At 37.4% G+C, this 18,893-nt stretch overlaps 1 protein-coding gene across 4 annotated transcripts in view; it reads right to left on the minus strand.

Moving 5' to 3' along the window:
• Nucleotides 1-1,259: 1,259 nt before the first annotated feature.
• ATP8A1 (ATPase phospholipid transporting 8A1) overlaps nucleotides 1,260-18,893 on the minus strand; it is a 220,683-nt gene continuing 203,049 nt past the window's right edge. For all 4 annotated transcript variants that reach the window (XM_057729004.1, XM_057729006.1, XM_057729005.1 and 1 more), the window contains 4 exons: nucleotides 15,556-15,644; nucleotides 14,726-14,818; nucleotides 7,261-7,352; nucleotides 1,260-5,987 (listed from right to left, as the gene is read on the minus strand). In XM_057729004.1, the coding sequence (XP_057584987.1) occupies nucleotides 5,890-5,987; nucleotides 7,261-7,352; nucleotides 14,726-14,818; nucleotides 15,556-15,644 (372 nt within the window). In that variant the 3' untranslated portion in view covers nucleotides 1,260-5,889. The remainder of the gene's footprint in view (nucleotides 5,988-7,260; nucleotides 7,353-14,725; nucleotides 14,819-15,555; nucleotides 15,645-18,893) is intronic.

The following is an 18,893-nucleotide window of genomic DNA, read 5'->3' on the forward strand; positions in this document are numbered from 1 at the left end:
ATTTCACTGGGTCTGGATCAGTTTGCCTGTGCATAATCTAGAAAGCTCATTTAGTGTATGTTAGGGAAAAATAAGGATTTACGGGCATATTAAACTATTAAGAGAACAAAGTGTTACATATTTTTATGTGTATGACTTTCAAAATTAAAATTAAACAGTTATTAATGAAATTATTTTGAGAATTTTTATTTGAATTGTTGGTTACATAGTTTGTCCTTGAAATAAAGACAATGGTAAAAAAATATTTCATTTTCCAACCATTTTTATTAGCCTACTAGTCACATGATCCAGCTTAGGAAGATCTTTCTTCATTACGACGAGCGGCTCTGTATTACTGAAATGGAAGTTTTAGGTCTGAGATGCCATAAGCTCATAAAAACAAACTTTAAACGAGGATGACGTATTGAATTTATGGGACTGTATTTCAAGTTTCCTTATGGTGGTATGAGATGGCGATGCTTATTTTAAGGGGGATGGAGTAGAATGTGAAACTCTTTGGCATAATTCACAGGTGACTTTTCTGAACATTGTTTTGCTGTGGTTCTGCATGGGGGACCCACACTCAATCGTTGCCCGTGGAAAGGCTGTGGGAAAGGCAGCAGGGCCCCACTCTTACGAGACCAGAGGCTCCTCACATAGCTTCCCCCGTGCTTCCCTGTGAACTAATCCTGCTCTAGCAGTTTTCCAAACTGTATTTCAGTTCCTTTTACCAAGGGACGGTTATTTCCGATTAAGTTCTTGTCCACATTTCCACTGTTTCCTGTATTTTTGTCTCACGTGGCAATGTTAGTATTTTCTGGTTCCTTCCTTCAAATTTTATTGGCTAAATGTGGCCACTTTCTCACACACACACGTTCAGTGGGTTTAGAAAACTTAAGACATGATCCTACGTGAAAGGAAGGAGCCATGACTTAGCTGTTGACTTACAGCCCGATTTAAATCTGTAATGAGGCCAATCCTGGGAGGCTTTTCTGACTGAGGAATCACAATATAGCAATTTTATTTAAAAAAATTTTTTTGGATACTTAATTATCAAAACTACCAGCTCTTACAAAACTAGAGTTAATATACACCACTTTGAGTTGTATGGGATTAAAATGCGGGGATATTTTGTATATCACTGAGGTTGTAAACAAAATGTTAATATTGTTTTTAAACAGATAAACCTTCTCAGGCTATAGTTATAGCAGATTTGAAGGTTTTATAAAGCAATATAATTTCTAAAACTAGCAATTAAAACTTGAACAATTTTCTTTATGTAATGGTAAAGTTTATTTCATTTTTAATAACAATCAGAGGACAAAATGTTTAAAATTTGCAGTTTAAAACATGCATGTTCACAAAAGGCCAATGACACAACACCGCATAGAATTGAATATTACTTGACTTTAATAACTATTTATAAAACACAGTGCATTGAATATCGAGATAAACACACCTGAGAAAAACTACTATAATCACAGATTCAACACTCTCCACTCATGCAGCTTCACAATTTCTACAGCAATTTCAGCAGGAATGGTTTTTCATGGAGCTGAAAATACTATTTTATCTTTAACGCTAACTGCAATTTTCCATAGTAGCTGCCTTCCAAGGCTGCCTTTCTTTTTTTAACCTAATAAACTTGAAAATGTGAAAAATGAAGCTTGAAGTAGTAAAAACAAACAACAAACAGTATTTACTGCATTTATGGCTTCTAGTCTAGAACCATGAAACATAAAAATATATATTTTTTAAAATTCTGCTCACATCTTTGCAAGAGCAGATTTATCTATGGAAAGTTGCTGTTAATTCAAAGTAAGCAAGTATGAAATCTAGCTTTTTTTTTTCTGACTTTAGGGAGATTTATTTGCTGAGAAGTTTTGTGAGCTTTATTAAAAGTTCTTAGAGGCAAGCTAAGTGAAAGTTTCAGTTAAATTAGTTCAAATTTGTTTGTAAAATAATTTACTTATTAAAAAAAAAAGTGCAGAGGACCAATTAATTTGTTCACTGAATATTAAAGTCCAGGTAGGCCACGAGAGAATTTTCTAAGGCAAAAAATAAACACCAAGATTTACAGCAATAGCCATGCGTTGGCCTAGGCCACTTTAAATATTAATTCATGCAAACCATAAACCTATCAAAAACACAGCTGCTCTCACACAGAAAATAAATCAAGACGAAAAATGGAAAACATTTATTTCCTTTCCTTCAGAATTTAACTTACATTCCATTTTAATAGCTGTTGAAGGTTAATTAAAATGCAGCAAAATGTAACAGTTTCACAAGTGACTTCAGTTATTTTAATGTGAGAAAAATCAGACTATGGTCTCTTTAAGAGGCATTATAGAAATGTTGATCATTAAAAAGCATTTATTAGGCACCGAACTGCATGGTGTTACATTAAGTAATTTACAAGAAGAATTCCATAGGCCTGGTTCATATGATGTGAATGGGGCGGAGGGGGATTTTCTCAATAAATTTTGTACATAATTATAATTTATTTGATAATATAAGTTTTAGAACCAGGAAGCATCAAAGGGCAAACTGCACAAAAATAAACACTAATGATTATTTAGCTTTGTAATGATGATGACTGTTATAAATAAAAAGTTATGAATATGCAATCTAGTACCTTCAGAATGGCATTCATTTCCTGAAAGAACACTTTCAATGACAGATGATAAGTGATGCACTGTGCACACAATGCAGAACAAACTATCATGTGACTTTCATCCTATTTAGAATGCAAAATTGCAAAATTAAAACATAAAATGTAATAACCAGAATAAATGTTGATTTCTTGAATTCATTTTTTTCCCCTGGAAATTAAGAGGAATCGCGGAGTGCATCCAATGACCGTACAACTCATGTAAATGGCTAATACTGAGTAGAGTACGTGTTCACCTGACTTGATTAGAAAAAGGTTTCCATGAACTTTGCCACGTTGCTGAAGCAGGCTCACATCAGACAGAGTGGCGCGTGGGAGGGTGGGCAGCACATATTTCATTTAAAGTTTACTACATTCCTAAGAAACACCATTTTCCTGCTAACAATTTCTACCATATAGCATCTTTCTGGGTGTGAGACACCAATATATTTTTATATGTATATATAAAACATTGAGAAAGTTTATGCTCAATATCACTGTGTACTAGTTCACACTAAAGAAGCAACTTCCAGCTTTCCAATGCGAAATGAATGAGGATTTTCTGCCGTAAGTAGTATTTTCTGAATTGTAAACACTGTAAAGCAACGGTGTTAGCATTTGCCAGCCCCTGCAAGGGACTTTGTACTTGAAGAGTGTCCCTTAGTTCAGAAAATACACGTTACAAGTCGCTTGAACTGTTTATTTTAATCCCCGGTAAAACTGTGTTATTTCCCCTGCCTCTCCCCCACCCAAGGGTTTAAAAAATCGGAGGGTTTTCTCTAATTAACGCTACAGAGTCACCCCAGTTGCAATGATATCTTTTAAGTTTTACCAAGGTGGTCACTCCTTGCTGCCTACTCCCAACTTCCACCCAAGACGCTAAGAGATTGACAATGTTGATAATTCAAAAATAGGTCCATGGGACAAAAAGGTGTAAATCAGTCATGTTTCAGATTATGGACTTCCACATCATTAACCCGAGTCTTCCACTCACGTTGAAGAGCTCCACAGGAACAATCCATGTTTCAAGATAAAAATAAAGCTTTTATTTTTCTGAAGTCAGAAAATCCAGTTCTATTACACTCATCACATTTTGATATTAAAATTTTGCAGAAGGATGTCACCTGTGAGGTGAGGGGAAATGGAAGCAGCCCCTTTCTGGAACTGCTATAAAGTGTTTCTCCAGATGGATGTGTACTTCATTCTTCCTCTTTTTTAAAAAAATCTTTACTCGTTGTACTTGATTCTTGTTTTCCATTTTTTTGTGACACGGGCCTCCAGCTCTCACCATGGAGGCCCAGAAAAGCCGCTCTGAATAGCCACTCAGTAGACAAAGACAGTGACATTTGACGTTTGAACATGGTCTTAGACTCTTACACCTGTGGTCTTGCTAGATTTGAATTCATGATTTTCTTAATCTGAACTGCAAATGGGAAGGGTCTGGGGAGTGAAGTGTGTTATCTCCTTGCCCCCATTAGGTTCCAATTATGTATGTTATCATCTCTTTTATGTGTAGAAAACGTGGGAGGCATGCATGTAACTAAAGAGCTAAAATACAGAGAAGGAAATACTATACAGCCCAAGTTTAAATCTAGAGTGAGAAAAAGGGGGAAAAAGATGGGAAATTATTAAACTCAGGGAGTGATTTGAAAATCACCTCTCTTCTCAATTGTAGTTGACTTATTTTTTTGAAGAGGAAGTTCTACCTATTTTGCTGGTTAAGTCCACTTAAAGGCAAACAGGCTTTTGAATACAAGGCAAAAAGTTTGCTTCAATCTCTGAAGTGTATCTGAAAGCTAGAATTCTTTTTATTTCTACATGAAAGCATTATGATAAAAATAGTGTAGAAAACTCGCTGTGGTTTTTAAACAGCCCCTTCACCATTTATTGTTGGTAGCAAAATAGGCATTTTCAGGAGATGTCTTGGAAACGCTGAAAGTAATTAAATGGAACATATATTTTAAAGCATATTAACAAAATCTACTCATGATGAAGTGTTCTTCGTACAGTTATAGGCTTGAGTAAAATTGGTGATTTTAAAATGGGTAAAAGGTACTACTTTTTTGTCCCAATTAGCAGCATATGACTAATTCTGGGAACTGCTTGACAAGTGAGCTGTGAAGTCATCTTGGTCTTAAATACAGGGCAGTCACCATAACACTGGGCGTACTGTCGAGGACAGCAGGAATCTTGCTTGGGCACTAACAGGGAAAACCGAAACACAGGACAAAAGCTGAGCCTACAGACGTTACAAAAGCCCATGCATTTATCTGAGGTGGTATTCCAAACACCTTGACAGAAGTATTGGAAATCTCACATAAATATGTAAGCATATTTTTCTTAAAAGAGAAAACTTGACAAAATGACATCACTCAAACTATAGCAGAAGCCACGTTGTTAGAAAAATCGAAATGATGATGGAACCTCATTAGAAAGGATGGAGACACAAATACAGTTTTAAAAATCAGTATCATAAAGACAGTCACATACCACGTGCGCACAACATGAACAAACAGACAAGACAAAAGAGAAAGAAGCATTTGTAAGGCCAAAGGTGCAACATCACAGATATTAGTAGCAAATGCCTTGAAATACTCGTTTTTGCAAATCACTCAGATTTGAAAAGTCAGGCATGCAGATCTTACAGCAGAACCGGAGGTAAACTTTCTCTTAAATTTCTGGGCAAATGACTACGGAACGAGAAATACATTTATTAAACTTCTTTGGCAAACATTTATCAAGACAATTTTTGACACAAACACTCATTAATATCTTGTTTAGAAGTTTTGCTCATTGAGTCGCTTCCTTAAGAAGGCTGGTTTTTTTTTCAGCATATTTTGAAATCTAAATCTGGCCATCAAGAGTCCCTTTAACTTCGTACCATTTTGGAGATTTTTGATGGTTGCTCGCCTTGTGGTATACCCAACACACAGATAGTTACAGCCTCAGAGTAACAGTATAAGAATACTGACCTATTCTCAGTTTAAGAAAACACTCTGGCAAGATACAAGGTCATTTTCAATTTCTGTTTACAAAGACTTAGTAAATACTTTAGAAAATCTGAAAGAGATGGTGTTACAGTATAGTTGCACAGTGCTTATGTCTATAATATACGTGAATCTGAATGTCAATCAGTGAGATGAGCTCAGATCCATTTCCCCTCCTTGGACCAGACTGGAATTGGTCAGCAGATTCCGGTGAAGACCTGGGAGCTCTCCTTAGAGACAGAGCAGAGCTGGCCTTGCAGCCTCTTCCCCCCGTCACCACTCATCGGGTCTCTGCTTTGTGGTATCATACGCTCTAATCACTTCAGACTGTGAGACGATTCCATTTTCATCTTGAGAGAAAGCATATCCGTCTGTAAGTTAAGGATAAAATAGAAACGGTTATCCTGAAGTCGCTGGAAATTTCTGCTATTCTGAGTGTTGAGTGCTCATTTTCTAACTTGGGGAACAAATGCATCCTTCCCACCTTCAAAAGCATGAAGGCACTAATTTTTAACGTCTGTAAAAAGGTACAGACTCAACTGCAAAATGAAGAGTGAGATGATGGTAGCTTAGATTCTAGGAGTTCTGTTCCCTAGATGAACAGACGCTCTCGGCCCCCTTCAATTCTCCCTTCAGCATCTCAGTTCCAGCCCCTCTAATGTTTGCTTCCTGACCAGCAGAGGGGTGAAGAGTCCAGTCAAGCGGGTGCATGTATTCCATACAGATCAGGCGGATGAGAGGGAAGGAAGAATAAAAGCGAGGAAGAGGAGGAGATAAACACACACAACTCTGACCAGTGGAAAAGTGGCCTGCTTCCCTCAGAAGACATTATTCTGGGCTCTCAGCATCTACAAATAAACTCACTCATGCCCCAGCCTGGTCAAAGGGGGCTTGGGGATAAGAAATGACCCCCAAGGGGATCACATCTTTGGAAAAGGCCTCTTGAAGTATAAAGAGCAAAAGCATTAAACATGAACATTTATATTTTCATATATAAATGAAAATAAATTACATGTGGAAATAACATGAAACAAATGATATATTACTAACACAAATACATTTACTACAGGGCTTTATATAATATATAATATATTCTTTTTTAGATCCTTGAAATGTTAAGAGGGCGTGATACCTAATAATTTCTTACAACTCTAAATATTCATAAATATTTTTGAAGGAGAAAATATATGTTTCATTGTGCGATGTTTCATACACATGTCATTGTGTATGAAAGCTGAAAAGGCTCTTACAAAGTTATTCAAGTAGAAAAGATAACAATACAGAGTGAGCTTTTAAGAGTGAAGATTTATTTTACTGGTTCTTTTTAAGATTTAAGGAAGCAAGGGACATGCGGAAATATTTTTCTTGACGTGAAAGCAGCAAAGTTTTCAAATGCTCTCTCTTTTTTTTTTTTTACTTTATGCAACATAGATTTTTTTTTTTTTTGCTCTCTTTTGAAAGTGAGATGATTGTGGCCAAAGGATTCTCTAAACATTTGCTATTTATATAACATGTTGTAAATGTGCAAAACTTGTTTCAGGTGTTAACTGTAAATAGTTAAATATATCTAAAGTCAAAATACTGCTCTCAAACGCTATGAGGTAATGGTGGAGAATGTCTGAAAATCAGAACTCAAATACTTACGGAGCAGGTTTTGTTGCAATGATTCTGATCGGTACAAGCTCACGTGGTTCTTCTTAAAGACGTTCTTGAGCAGTTGTGCCCTCTCCGTGAGGCTGCAGAGCAGGTGCAAACGTGTGAAATGAATTATCAGCTTGGCGGAGACCCCAGAGTGCCCACAGGACCACCAGAGAGAGTGAGACTTACACAAAAGATCGCTTGAGAAATCTGTAGTCTAGCGATTATTTTTACCCCATTTTCTCAGACAGCAAATGAGGTTTCAAGTATTAGATACTTTTGAGGCCATTTTTTCCCCCACAACTAAGGAGAGTTTTGTCCCCAACAGTCCAGTCAAAAGATTTCCCTGCTCCCAGTTATATTTCAGTCAAATAGAGATATAGAACCTGCTCAATACAATTAATAAAAGGTACAAAATCTACCAGTGTTAGTAGCTCCTAAAATCTTGGCTGACTTACTACATGTAGGAAGCATGGTATTTTAGAATTAAATAAATTAACCATTATTATACTTTTTTCCTACTTTGCACATATTCTGGTATAAAATAATTTTTTTAGTTATACAAAAAAATCTGAAAAATGCAAAGAAAAATTTCATAGACTTTTTAATTAGAAAAATTCCATTCCCACTCTAATATGGTATGAAATGTATTCCTTAATTTCACTTTAAAATAAAAAAAAACTATTTTCAGAAAATAATTTACTAGGTAAAGTGACAAGAAAAAACATTTGTTTTCAATAAACGTTTAGAATAATCTTCTCCGTAGAAACAAATCCATGTAATTATGTAAGTTCTAAAAGCAGAATGCAGGAAATACTGTATCTGTTTTTCTCCTCTGCACACAGAACACTGTTTCACACAGTAGGAAGTCAAATATTTGTCCCATAAATGAATTGGAGTAATAATTCTGAAATGCACTTTTAAACATCATCAATCCTCCAATCATGCCATTTCTCCATTGGCTGATTTATAAAACTTTGCTTTGATATTAAACCACATAACAAGCATCAAGAGCTAATAAGTAATACACATGTGTTGCAGCAAATGTTTATGCAATTTTGTTTTAATCACTGGAACTGACTCAGTGGACAAATTTCCATCTTTTAGTTTCCCCGCTTTTAAGCTTTAGTTAAATTGCTGTGTTATGTTAGTTCTGTATCCTGCCAATTTTTGTAGACCCTGAAATGGAACAATATTTATCATATACAAAAAAAGGATCATCCGCAAAATGAACTCATTGTAATTACACAAACATTTAGGCTTTTGCTGAAATAAAATATTTAGAAATGTTGACATGTGTAGCAGTCTTCCACACGTATTTTTAAAAGTCTAGGGGTGTTAACTGGTATTTATTAGACATACTTTATTGTCATTGGGAATTAAGGCAAGAAAGCTAATTAATCTTACAACTCCAGTGGTTTTGCAAAAACTTATAAAACCTGTTTTTGCCAGTGACATAAACAGATATGGGGAATGAGAAAGAGTTATTTTTAAAGAGTGACTTTTCTTACTCTACTCTTAAAATGATCTACCATTACAGACCCAGGGACTCCGAGGGACACTAAAATATGTAACTGCTTTGAGGAATTCGGCAGCTTTAGCAGCAGGTGGTCTGATGCTGTTAGCAGAGCACCGTGGATGGAGTGCTGGGAGGTCTCCGGTGTTTAAAATCGAAATGACTACAGAAGACTAGAGGACGGCAACGTATCGTGATGGAGCTTCTCCTTCCCAAAATACATTTTCCAGGTTTCTGGCTGGCCTTCCTAAATGCATGATACTTTAATATTACAACATGGTAGTGATAAGAAGGCAGAGGTGAGAACTGCCCCTTTCATATCATGGCAACCTAAATATATGAGATAATGTAACTTTATTTTGTAATGGTTCATATAAGGCTATATAATCACTCAGCTGTTACATCCAGTTAATGTCTACTGTTTAAAAAAAGAGGAGTAAGAAAGTCTCTTTCTGGGGAAAGAAGCACACTACTGTGGAAACAGGCTGGGCTTTGCAGTCTTAATCTGGTTTAATTCTGAGTCTGTTACTTACCAGCTGGGTCACCTTAGGCAACCTTTGTCGGACATCTCATGGAGAACAGGAGGACAATTCCTAACCTCAGGCTGACGGAGGATTCGGGGAGTTGTATAGCTTCAACCACAGTTACTGGCACTTGGGAACCACTCAACCACTTAGAAGCACTAGTTCTTCCCACCCTTCCCACCCCTCAGATCCCAAGGAATTTACTATTTAAAAAACCCAACTAGAACAGAGATCATCACAAAACAAAATATACTTTGTGAGGATCATTTCTAACGCCTTGGTTTATATTCAACATTAGCTCAACAGCAGAACTTTATTGCTGAACGTGAGTTTTAACTTATAATGCCTCCCACTCCACTTTCTCAGGAAAACTACTAGGTTTTTGTTTTCTGTTTTGCTTTTTGCCTTAGCTACATCGGACCTCTTGATAGAGCAAAAAGTCCCTCCTACAGAATATAGTCCCTCCCGTTCATGGGAGGGTGCTTAATAAATAATAAATGATGATGACTTGTATTTCTCTAGTACTATTCCACTTTTGGAGAACTACTCATCATTTCAAAATTATGCAGTTCTGTGCTATTGATGTTTATGGGTACTGACATCACTATCAAGCCACATTATAAAATATTCTGGTAACATGTTAACATTAAGAGTTATGTTAAAAGTGTAGCTTTTGTTGAACAGTTTAACACAGTGTGAGAAGAAAAAAAAGACTCTAGGGTGCCTTCTAACTAAAACCACATCTTATTCACAACTCTTGCTCAGTAGTTTTACTCGATTTGTAGGGTCTTTCATGTACATACCAAGCTATGTAAATTTTGGATTTCTTTAATGCAATCACACAGCTACCACTTACGTTATTTCCAAGCCCACTAAAATGCTGCAACTTAGATATGTGGTGGAACTAAGGTGGAAATATACCATGTTTTAAAATAAAATTTCCTTTAGAAATACTAAAAAGAAATATAGGTAAAAACTCATTTGCTGTCCTGGACCATGTTGTATTAAGGTATTTTCAGTTATCTTTTGAAGAGAGGTCAATTTGCATTTGTTTTTATAATGGGTTGCCAAGCTATTTTGGAGACCTATTCATTCATCCAGAATGAACGGATCTCCATTCATTCATGAAATGTTTTATTGCATAACATATGACAGCTGTCCTGTACTAGGTCGTGGCGGTGGGGAAATGAACGCTGAATATAACAAGCCTCATCTCTGCTCTGGAGGAGATATTTCATAGTTCTGTCACTCTTCTTTACAAGTGTTGGGTGGAACCCTTATCAGAGGGATGAGAGTAGGCTGGGGGAAAACATTTGGTATGTTCTCCTATCCTAACCTCCCCCTCGCCACCCCGTTCCAAAGAAATTTATGTAATCTTGATATAACATCCAGTGTGAAAACGGAAAAATATAGTTTCTTTTCTATTAGTTCTGGGGCAAAGTTAAAATTGCTTTTCATTAAGATAAACAATACAGAGCAAACCTGGGAGAGACCACCATCACCATCCCCACGACCAAATGATCTGACATCCATACTTCCCTACTCTCTTCTGTAAAGTGAAGGCTGTGGGCCAAACAGTGGATGGACAAATTAATGAGGACTGACCTGAAGATCCTGGGCTAATATTCTATTTGGTAAAGGCTGATGAGGATATGCTGGCTAATGTCTACAGTTAGATATAAAAATTTATGAGTCTCATTATTCATATTGCCTTACTATAAGATGCATTGCTTCACACACGCATGAAAGATATCCAGTAATAACTGCCCTCTCTCCAATGAGCCCAGTGTCCACAACCTCTTATTTTAAATCTTTGGGATTTTGAATTCACATTTTGTTTTGCTGTGTTTTAGAGAAAGTAATATGTTACACACAATTTGTAGATACAATACTCCCAAGTGGGATGGTAGAAGCCCATATTCCAAAAATTAATATTTCTGCTTTAAAATATAGATATATTTACACTGTAGAAAAATAAACACTATCAATGTCCTTATATTTATAGAACAAATTGTTTTGGTTTTTCCAGGAAATTTTGCTATAAGCCTATGGAAAATAATGAATTTCAATGTTTTTTGGACTTTGGAAACGTAGAAGCGTCTGCTCTCTAATGTTGGAACATGTCCACATAAAAGTAACAGCAAAGAATAGGATTTCACAGCTTAAAGTCATTTTCTTAACCCAAAATAATAAGCCACGGCTACACAGTGATTAGGAATACGGTTTGGCTTTATTTTCCCAATTTTTTGGACTTAAACTGATTTCTACCATAACCCATGGCTCAAAAGCAATATAGTTAAATGATGAAACATACCCTTTTCCTCAAAATGTTGATGTAAACTTACAATATATCTAATTTGCTGGATAATATGATAAGTGGCCTACTATTTCTATAAAGAGGAATAATTCTTTTAACCAAGATGTTTCAATTTTTGAAAATGAGTAGAGATGAAAAATTAATTATTATAAATACTGATCTGGATACAGTGCTTACAAGTTATAGTTTCTCTGACACTGCTTCATTTTACATCTAGCTTGACTTCATAGTAGTGCTTAAAGATTAAAAAGATTGGGATGATCAACTCACGAGATCTTTGTTAAGAATTGCATCATTCTATGACAAAAAAGCAAATAATCATTACGTTGGGCGTTACTAGTTTGGGAAGTGTAACCTATATACTTCTATGTTCTTGTTTACCACATTTTAATTTAACTACCCACAAGTCAACCCACTACTCAACTATCCTTTCACCCACCCTTTCATTAATTCATTCATTCCTTAGTTAACTCTCTTGACCATTCATTCATCCATTCAACAAATATTGATTGAGTGCTTCTATGCTCCTGGCTCTGCGGCTGGTGCTGGGTTGCAGTTAGGACTAAGACAGAGGCCTCTCCTACAAGGACCTCAGTCTACTAGGGGGAACAAACAAATGTAGGGTGAATAAATATACTATATCTTAATGCAACAAATGTAAACATAGAAGAATAAACAAAATACAGAGATAGCAGGGTAGGAGTTATTTTTTTCTGTGAAAAGCTGGGATAACGGCACTCAGACTGGGTTTTGAAAGCTGGGAATTGGACTACCCAGTCTGTAAGAGGGTATCAGCTTCTAGACAAGGGAACGGCACGTGCAGAGACCAGGAGGCATAAACTAATGTGGTGCTTTGGCGCTCAAGGAAGCCTGGTATCACTAGAATACACAGAACTCACCATTTCTCCCTCTTTAAAAAAAGGCAGGTGAAATTAGCTAATTTTTTGAAATCTGACATTAGTCTCATTCTCCAAGGTTTCTGAAATGATGCTGTCAATAAAATCAGTCTGACAGTTTCTAAACTGTCTTAGAACGTAGGTTGGTGTGAAGACGCTTCCAACCAGTTGCTACTTTTCCCCTTTCACAGATCTTCTTCTCCTTCCTCTAGCTACCATTTAGCAGGGAGACACCACGGCCGTGCTGAACCATCACCATGCCTCTGCTCACTGACCGGCAGCAATGGCAACATGGGGTCTATACCACACTAGGGCTTTTTGTCTGGGGTAGTCAGCTAACAGCTAACTTAGTCCTGAGTCCTTAAGAAAAGCCGAACAGCTATTTTAGGCAAACGAGGTGAGCAGCAGCAAGAAATTTATTAGATGCATTTTCTATGGAGAAGTTGGTGGTCATTTATGGCGGAATTCACTTCTTTCCTTTCAGGCTCTCTGACTTATTTAAGGGGCTACACAAATCACGACTCATTGACTCTTTAGGACCCAGAGGTCAGAGGTCATCACACGGACCCCTCAGCCTGACTTATGAATTGCTGAAGTCACTGATATACTATAAATGATGGAAAATGAGCATCCCATGGAGGGGCTTAACCTAAGTTTTATTAACATATGAACAGGAGTAAAAATTTACTAAGGGTAGTACCAGTACTATCAGTGGACTTTCCCGAGTAATTGGGAATATTTTTGTTCACAATTTTGTGAGCCAGACCTCTAACCACATCCTTTTTACAGCTATAGTGAAGGAGAGAAAAAACATTTACTGAGGGACTATTTATGAAAGGCAATAGAGCCCTTGCAGAGTTGGAGGTGAAAGGAAAAGATGAGGGGAAGGTGGAGGGAGGAGGAGCTGCACCTGTAACCCTGAAGGCAGGTGTCCACAGCCCGTCACGTGCACAGGGCACCGAGCTGGAGAGGCTATTTTTGCTGCCATCCCACATTCCTGAAAAGCAGCTAAAGGAGGCAGCATAGTGCCCGGGTAGCATCAGGGTTAGAATCAAGTGACGTGGGCTCAAGGCCCAGCGTGGTCACTTCTGACCTTGCGAACTTGGTCTTTCTAAGCCTCGGTTTCCTCATCTGGGAAACATGGGGATGATGGATTTGTACAGCGTTGTTGCAGAGGTTCAGTGCGATAGTACCCGTGAAGTGGCTGCAGCACCCAGCACGTGGAGCGTGCTCTACAGACGCCAGTGCTGTTATGTTTAGAAGAGAGGCACAGACTGGTGTGTGACGTGCCCCTTCGGCCTAATGAGGGCGAGAGAGGGCTGGACGCCAAGGTCTCAGCCCCAGTTCCCAGTCTGACACGTACTCCATTGTGCCAAACTGAGTTACGACTGTGAATCATGATGAAGGTGACACAGACCAGGGCAAAACCTTTCCTATGCTTGAGACAAAACGTTAGCTCACTTGAGTGTGATGAAAGACAGAAAGAATAAATTCCTGGTATTTTCTTCATAACTGTGGTGTATCACAGAGTGCTTTCAAATACTTTAAATTTCTTTTTTATAATGCTTTGTGAAGTTTAGCAAATTCGATGAGCTTTCTAACCTTGCTTTTTTTGGGCGGGGTGGGGGGGCGGTGGCGTGCGGCGGGTGGTGGTGAGGAAGAGGACTTGGAAGACATAACTGACTTCATGCATGACAGACATACGCCCAGGTCAGTGCCCAACAGTGTACTGAACCACAAAGGCAGTTGTGGGAGAGTGGACTTTCTGTCAAGCTCTGATTTTGATTATATTCTATTGTGTATGGACACTGTTTCAAGATAAAGGTGTTTTTTTTTTTTTTTTTTTTCAGTTTAACAATAACCACTATTTGTAACTATCGTTTGTTCAGTGCTCATTAAGCACCAGACGGCAAGCCACCTGCCTTATCAATAGTACGTTCTTCCAGTCTCACAGCTGGCCATGAGGGAGGTATCGTCACTCCCATTGTGCAGATGAAGACATCGAGGCTCAGCAACACTCAGCAACTTGCTAAGGTCACATGCAGCTCAGTGAACACAGATCTGATTTGAGTCTGTAGCTCTGATTCCAAAATCTGCCAGGGACACTGCTAGCTCCATGTTAACAGATAAATACAAGTTTAACTGCTTACGTGCAATCACCAGCAAAAGAAATATTTACAGTTCACTTGGAAAAGAACATATTCAGTGTGTATTTTACCTTTTTCCAAGCACAACTGCTCCTGGGTCTTGAGATTTTGCTTCCAGCTCCTGAACTTCATCTACTAATGTTTTAAAAGCAGTCCTCTTGATACTGCCAAAAAAAAAAAAAAAAAAAAAAAAAGGATAGAAGTATTTGTGTAAAGATTTAAGACTTTATGAAACTTGTTTTTATCATGCTGGTGCTAAGTACAACAGTAACCAGACTACAAGCAGTTTTTCCATAGAATCTAAAAAATTATAGTAATTTTGGGCATTAATATAATTATAGAAACAACTGTCATAAAATAAATGGTTTAGGTTTATAATATTAAAACTCTCATAGTTGTTAAATAAGCATCATATTAACTAACTTTAATGATATCTTTTTTTGTGAGGAGAACATTTTAAAACTTATTAATGCTTGAGAAAGATTAGTAAAGTTGTAGTTTCTTCTTTGCTATATTTTATACATGTTTAGAATCAGGCAAGCAAAAATTTCCTTTCACAACTATTGTTCACTAAAAATTTATATATATATATATAGAGAGAGAGAGAGAGAGAGAGATTGAGGGAGGGAGGGAGGGAGAGGGGGAGAGAGAGAGAGAAGAATTTTTTCTTTTACCTTGAATGGGTTTTTCAAGCTGATTAATGGAAATGTTAATTGAAGCTACCTGCTTTACTAGTTTTCTAGTTCCTCATTCACTCCTTTCTTCTTTATTTATGTAGAATTAGTTAATATTACTAATTCCTATTCTGTGAGCTCTAGAGTTGACGTTACAACGAGAGAAATCTGAAGATTAATATGCAGATTGTCTGTGTTGTTATGACATAACCGAGTATCACACTTACACCTTGTACACCACATCAAGAAGCAAAGATGCCACGGGGATAAACAACAGGCCCGTCCAAAAGACTCCGGAGCTGAACAACATGGCTGCCTGAGTGAAGCATCAGAAACAGTACTATTTTAAAAACCAAGAGATACACCATTCACATTTACTTTTTACATGATTTCAAGTAAAATAATTTTAAGACTCTCATTTTGCAAGAGGGTTTATGATAACTCTGAATTCAAACTTGTGAAATATTTAGAATTAAAAGCCAAATTTATTAAAACATGCATTTACTACATTTCTTTTTTTCCCTCAAGTAGCTAATACAGCAAAATTTTATCATGTGCCAAATCTTTTCATATTTTATGTGAAATTTTTATTATTGTGATCAAAACATGGAGTAATAAACCCTGACCTTTTATAACTCAGAATATAAAAAAATTTGTTTTTTGAGCAAACTTCAAACATACACTGGATTAAATTCTCTTACAATATGACATGTAAAATCAATCCTAATTAGAAACTAAACTTACTATTTCTGGCAAATAAAAATTAACTTTACTTTTCTAAAATATTACATGCTACTAAAAGATCACCCAGATAAATCATGAATACAGTATAAACAAATTAAGGCATCTATGATAACAATTTGATGTTAGGTAGGAATAATATTAATTTTTGTTCAAAGATTTACATAACTTGCTTCGTGCATCCTGTTATTGCTAAAGTCAAGCCAAATATTTAGTATGTAAAACCCAAATAAAAGTGTATTAAAATAATCTTAAGCATTCCTTTGTATTAAATCCCAAATTGCTATATCAGAGCTTTTGGGGTTGCAAAGAAAATGATTCTATAATAAAAATTAATAAATTCTATCAGTTACTTGCGATTATAATAAAAAAATCCCTTTATAATGTAATTAGATTACCTAGAGCTTAAAAGGGATAGTGTCATATAATAAAACCAAAAGGAATACTTTCACTTCGAGTCAAATTGTTTATCAAGAATAAATTTGTAATACCTATTTAAATTCTTAAACGTATTGTTATAACTCCATTACGAAGTAGCCAACTAATGCACACACGTTTACATCCCACTAAAAATCACACAAGGAATTTTTTTCTAACCAGGTCAGGAATTAAAAATGATCTAGAGTTTCGTTTTTGTATAGGCAGGTTCACAATTACACATAAACAGTCCTAATCAATCAATCGTTATCAAATATAAAGATTACTAATTTTAAATTGTTTCAGATTACCTATTCATTTTGACTCTCAACTTAGAGACCAGGAGTTGCTGTTTAAATTTTTTCTACATTAATACAAGCTTATTGATACAGACTCTTGGCACAAGGATACTCAGTTTCCCCATATCTGGGTTGAAACATCTCTGAACAGGTTAAAAATAAGAATATGTTACTACCCCAAATTTCAGAAAATAAATGTGCCACGTGGATTCAATGGAATAGCACCCACATTCTAGACACCACCAAGACGAAAGATATTCACATAAAAGTCATTTTATTTTATAAGCAAAACATGACCTTCGACAAGCCTGCTGACATCCTCAATAGTGAAAACCAACAATAACTGTGTAATAGGAAATGTCCATCAAGTCAGTGGGTTTTGTTCCGTTGGAAGGAAGCTTTTGAGTTAGGTAATGACTGCAAAATGCCACATTTCTTTTTCCTTCTACAGGAAAAAGGTAAGATAAGATTCTAAGTCATGTAACTGAAAATACCTCGTTTACTTGGCTTTAATCTCTTTTAATTTGGGGGCAAGAGAAGAAAGATGTATTCTTGTCTTTGCCCCCTTGTATTAAATGTCCACTGGTGGGGATGGAGGCTGCTAATTCTGGGCATTGTGATGTTAACTGTGACGGGGAGACTGGCGCCCACTATTCAGTCCACCAGCCTTTGGCTTTGCAAATGAACGCCATGAATTGAAGGGAAAAAAGTTTTTCTGCGTCATATCTGAAAGCCTGTCAGATTTTTTTTTTCTTCTGCAGAGTTAATCCAAACCTAAAAGATTTAAAGCCGACCTTCGCATTAAAGACAGAGTCTCTTTGTATTTTTTGGATGAAGAGGGGGGAAAAATAAAATCCCACAGAGGCATTTCCTTCCTTTCTGTAGGAGAAAGCTCCCCCTCACTCTGTAGAGACCATTTTTGTCTCTAACTTTTCACATCTCTGCACTTGCAGGCAGGTCCGCTGGGAAAAGACTCCCGATCCCGCAGACAATGGGGGGAACAGGAGCAGCCTGTTCGGGGCCCGGCTTAGGCTCCCTCCGAGAGCAGCTTGCAAGTCGCTCCTAACGTGGGAGATGGGGGGGCCCCGCCAGGCAGCCCCGCCGCCCCTCCTCGAGGCCCTTTGAAACCAAATGGAATCTGCCACAAAAGTGCCTCCCGGGGGACTTGAGAAAGGATCAGCCCCGAGAGCTGCAAAGCCAGTACACTTGAGGGCACAGGTCCTGCTCCGGGAACAAACAACTGCCTGTCTGCAGAGCGATGCTGCCTCAGCATCAGGCCATGTGGGCTTAAAAAATGAACCATCACAAGCTGCGGCAGAGGAATGAGGAACGGTTCTGAAATTTCCCTGTGAACCTGTAGAGAAAGAACGGCTGAGAAAATTCTAGCTCATGTGCAGTTAGCTAAGCCCAGGGGCGTGAGCAGATAAGAGGGCTTCCCTTCTGACCCACAGTGAGGTGTCCCCTGGGTACCCACGTTCCCACACAGAGAGGAACACTTACTTTTTCGCCTGCAGCGTCCCCCAAGTTCAGTCTTGGAGGAGAGAGAATTTCGATGTGCTACCAGCCTACAAACTTTCAGCAAGGTACTTCTTAAGTCTGCCTCTCCTTTTACCCTGTAAACGTCGAAGTGGGGCACTAAGACGCTGATTCTTAGCTAAAGTACAGACGCTATCTAAATAAGAAGGCCCCTTGGGGAGTCCTAAAACTATATCCGCGGACCCCAACTAGAGCAGGGCTGGTGATGAACAGCCCTGGAAGTGGTCCTGGCTCTGCCCGCCCCAGCTCTCAAGAGCCAGAGGAAGTAACTTCTGGGTCTCTGCTTCCTCAGCTGTAAAGTGGATTGTAAGAATTAAACCAACAATGTTTACAAAGTGGCTGCTTTTATTAATAACAATGATTATCAACATTCCTTTGTCCATTTTAATTTTCAAATTCCTTTAAACACGCTAGTCTTGTGTTCCTTTCAGTAATTTCTCCCATGAGCTTCAACGAAGGAAATTTTTATCACAACATCAAATTAAGTGTAAGTTTATAAATGTCATGGTTTTTATCACATTAACATCACAGTATATACTTGTCTCAAGACTGAAACTAGCCAAGAAACTGAA

Source organism: Hippopotamus amphibius, chromosome 3, assembly GCF_030028045.1.
Source record: "Hippopotamus amphibius kiboko isolate mHipAmp2 chromosome 3, mHipAmp2.hap2, whole genome shotgun sequence".
Taxonomy (NCBI): Eukaryota; Metazoa; Chordata; class Mammalia; order Artiodactyla; family Hippopotamidae; genus Hippopotamus; species Hippopotamus amphibius.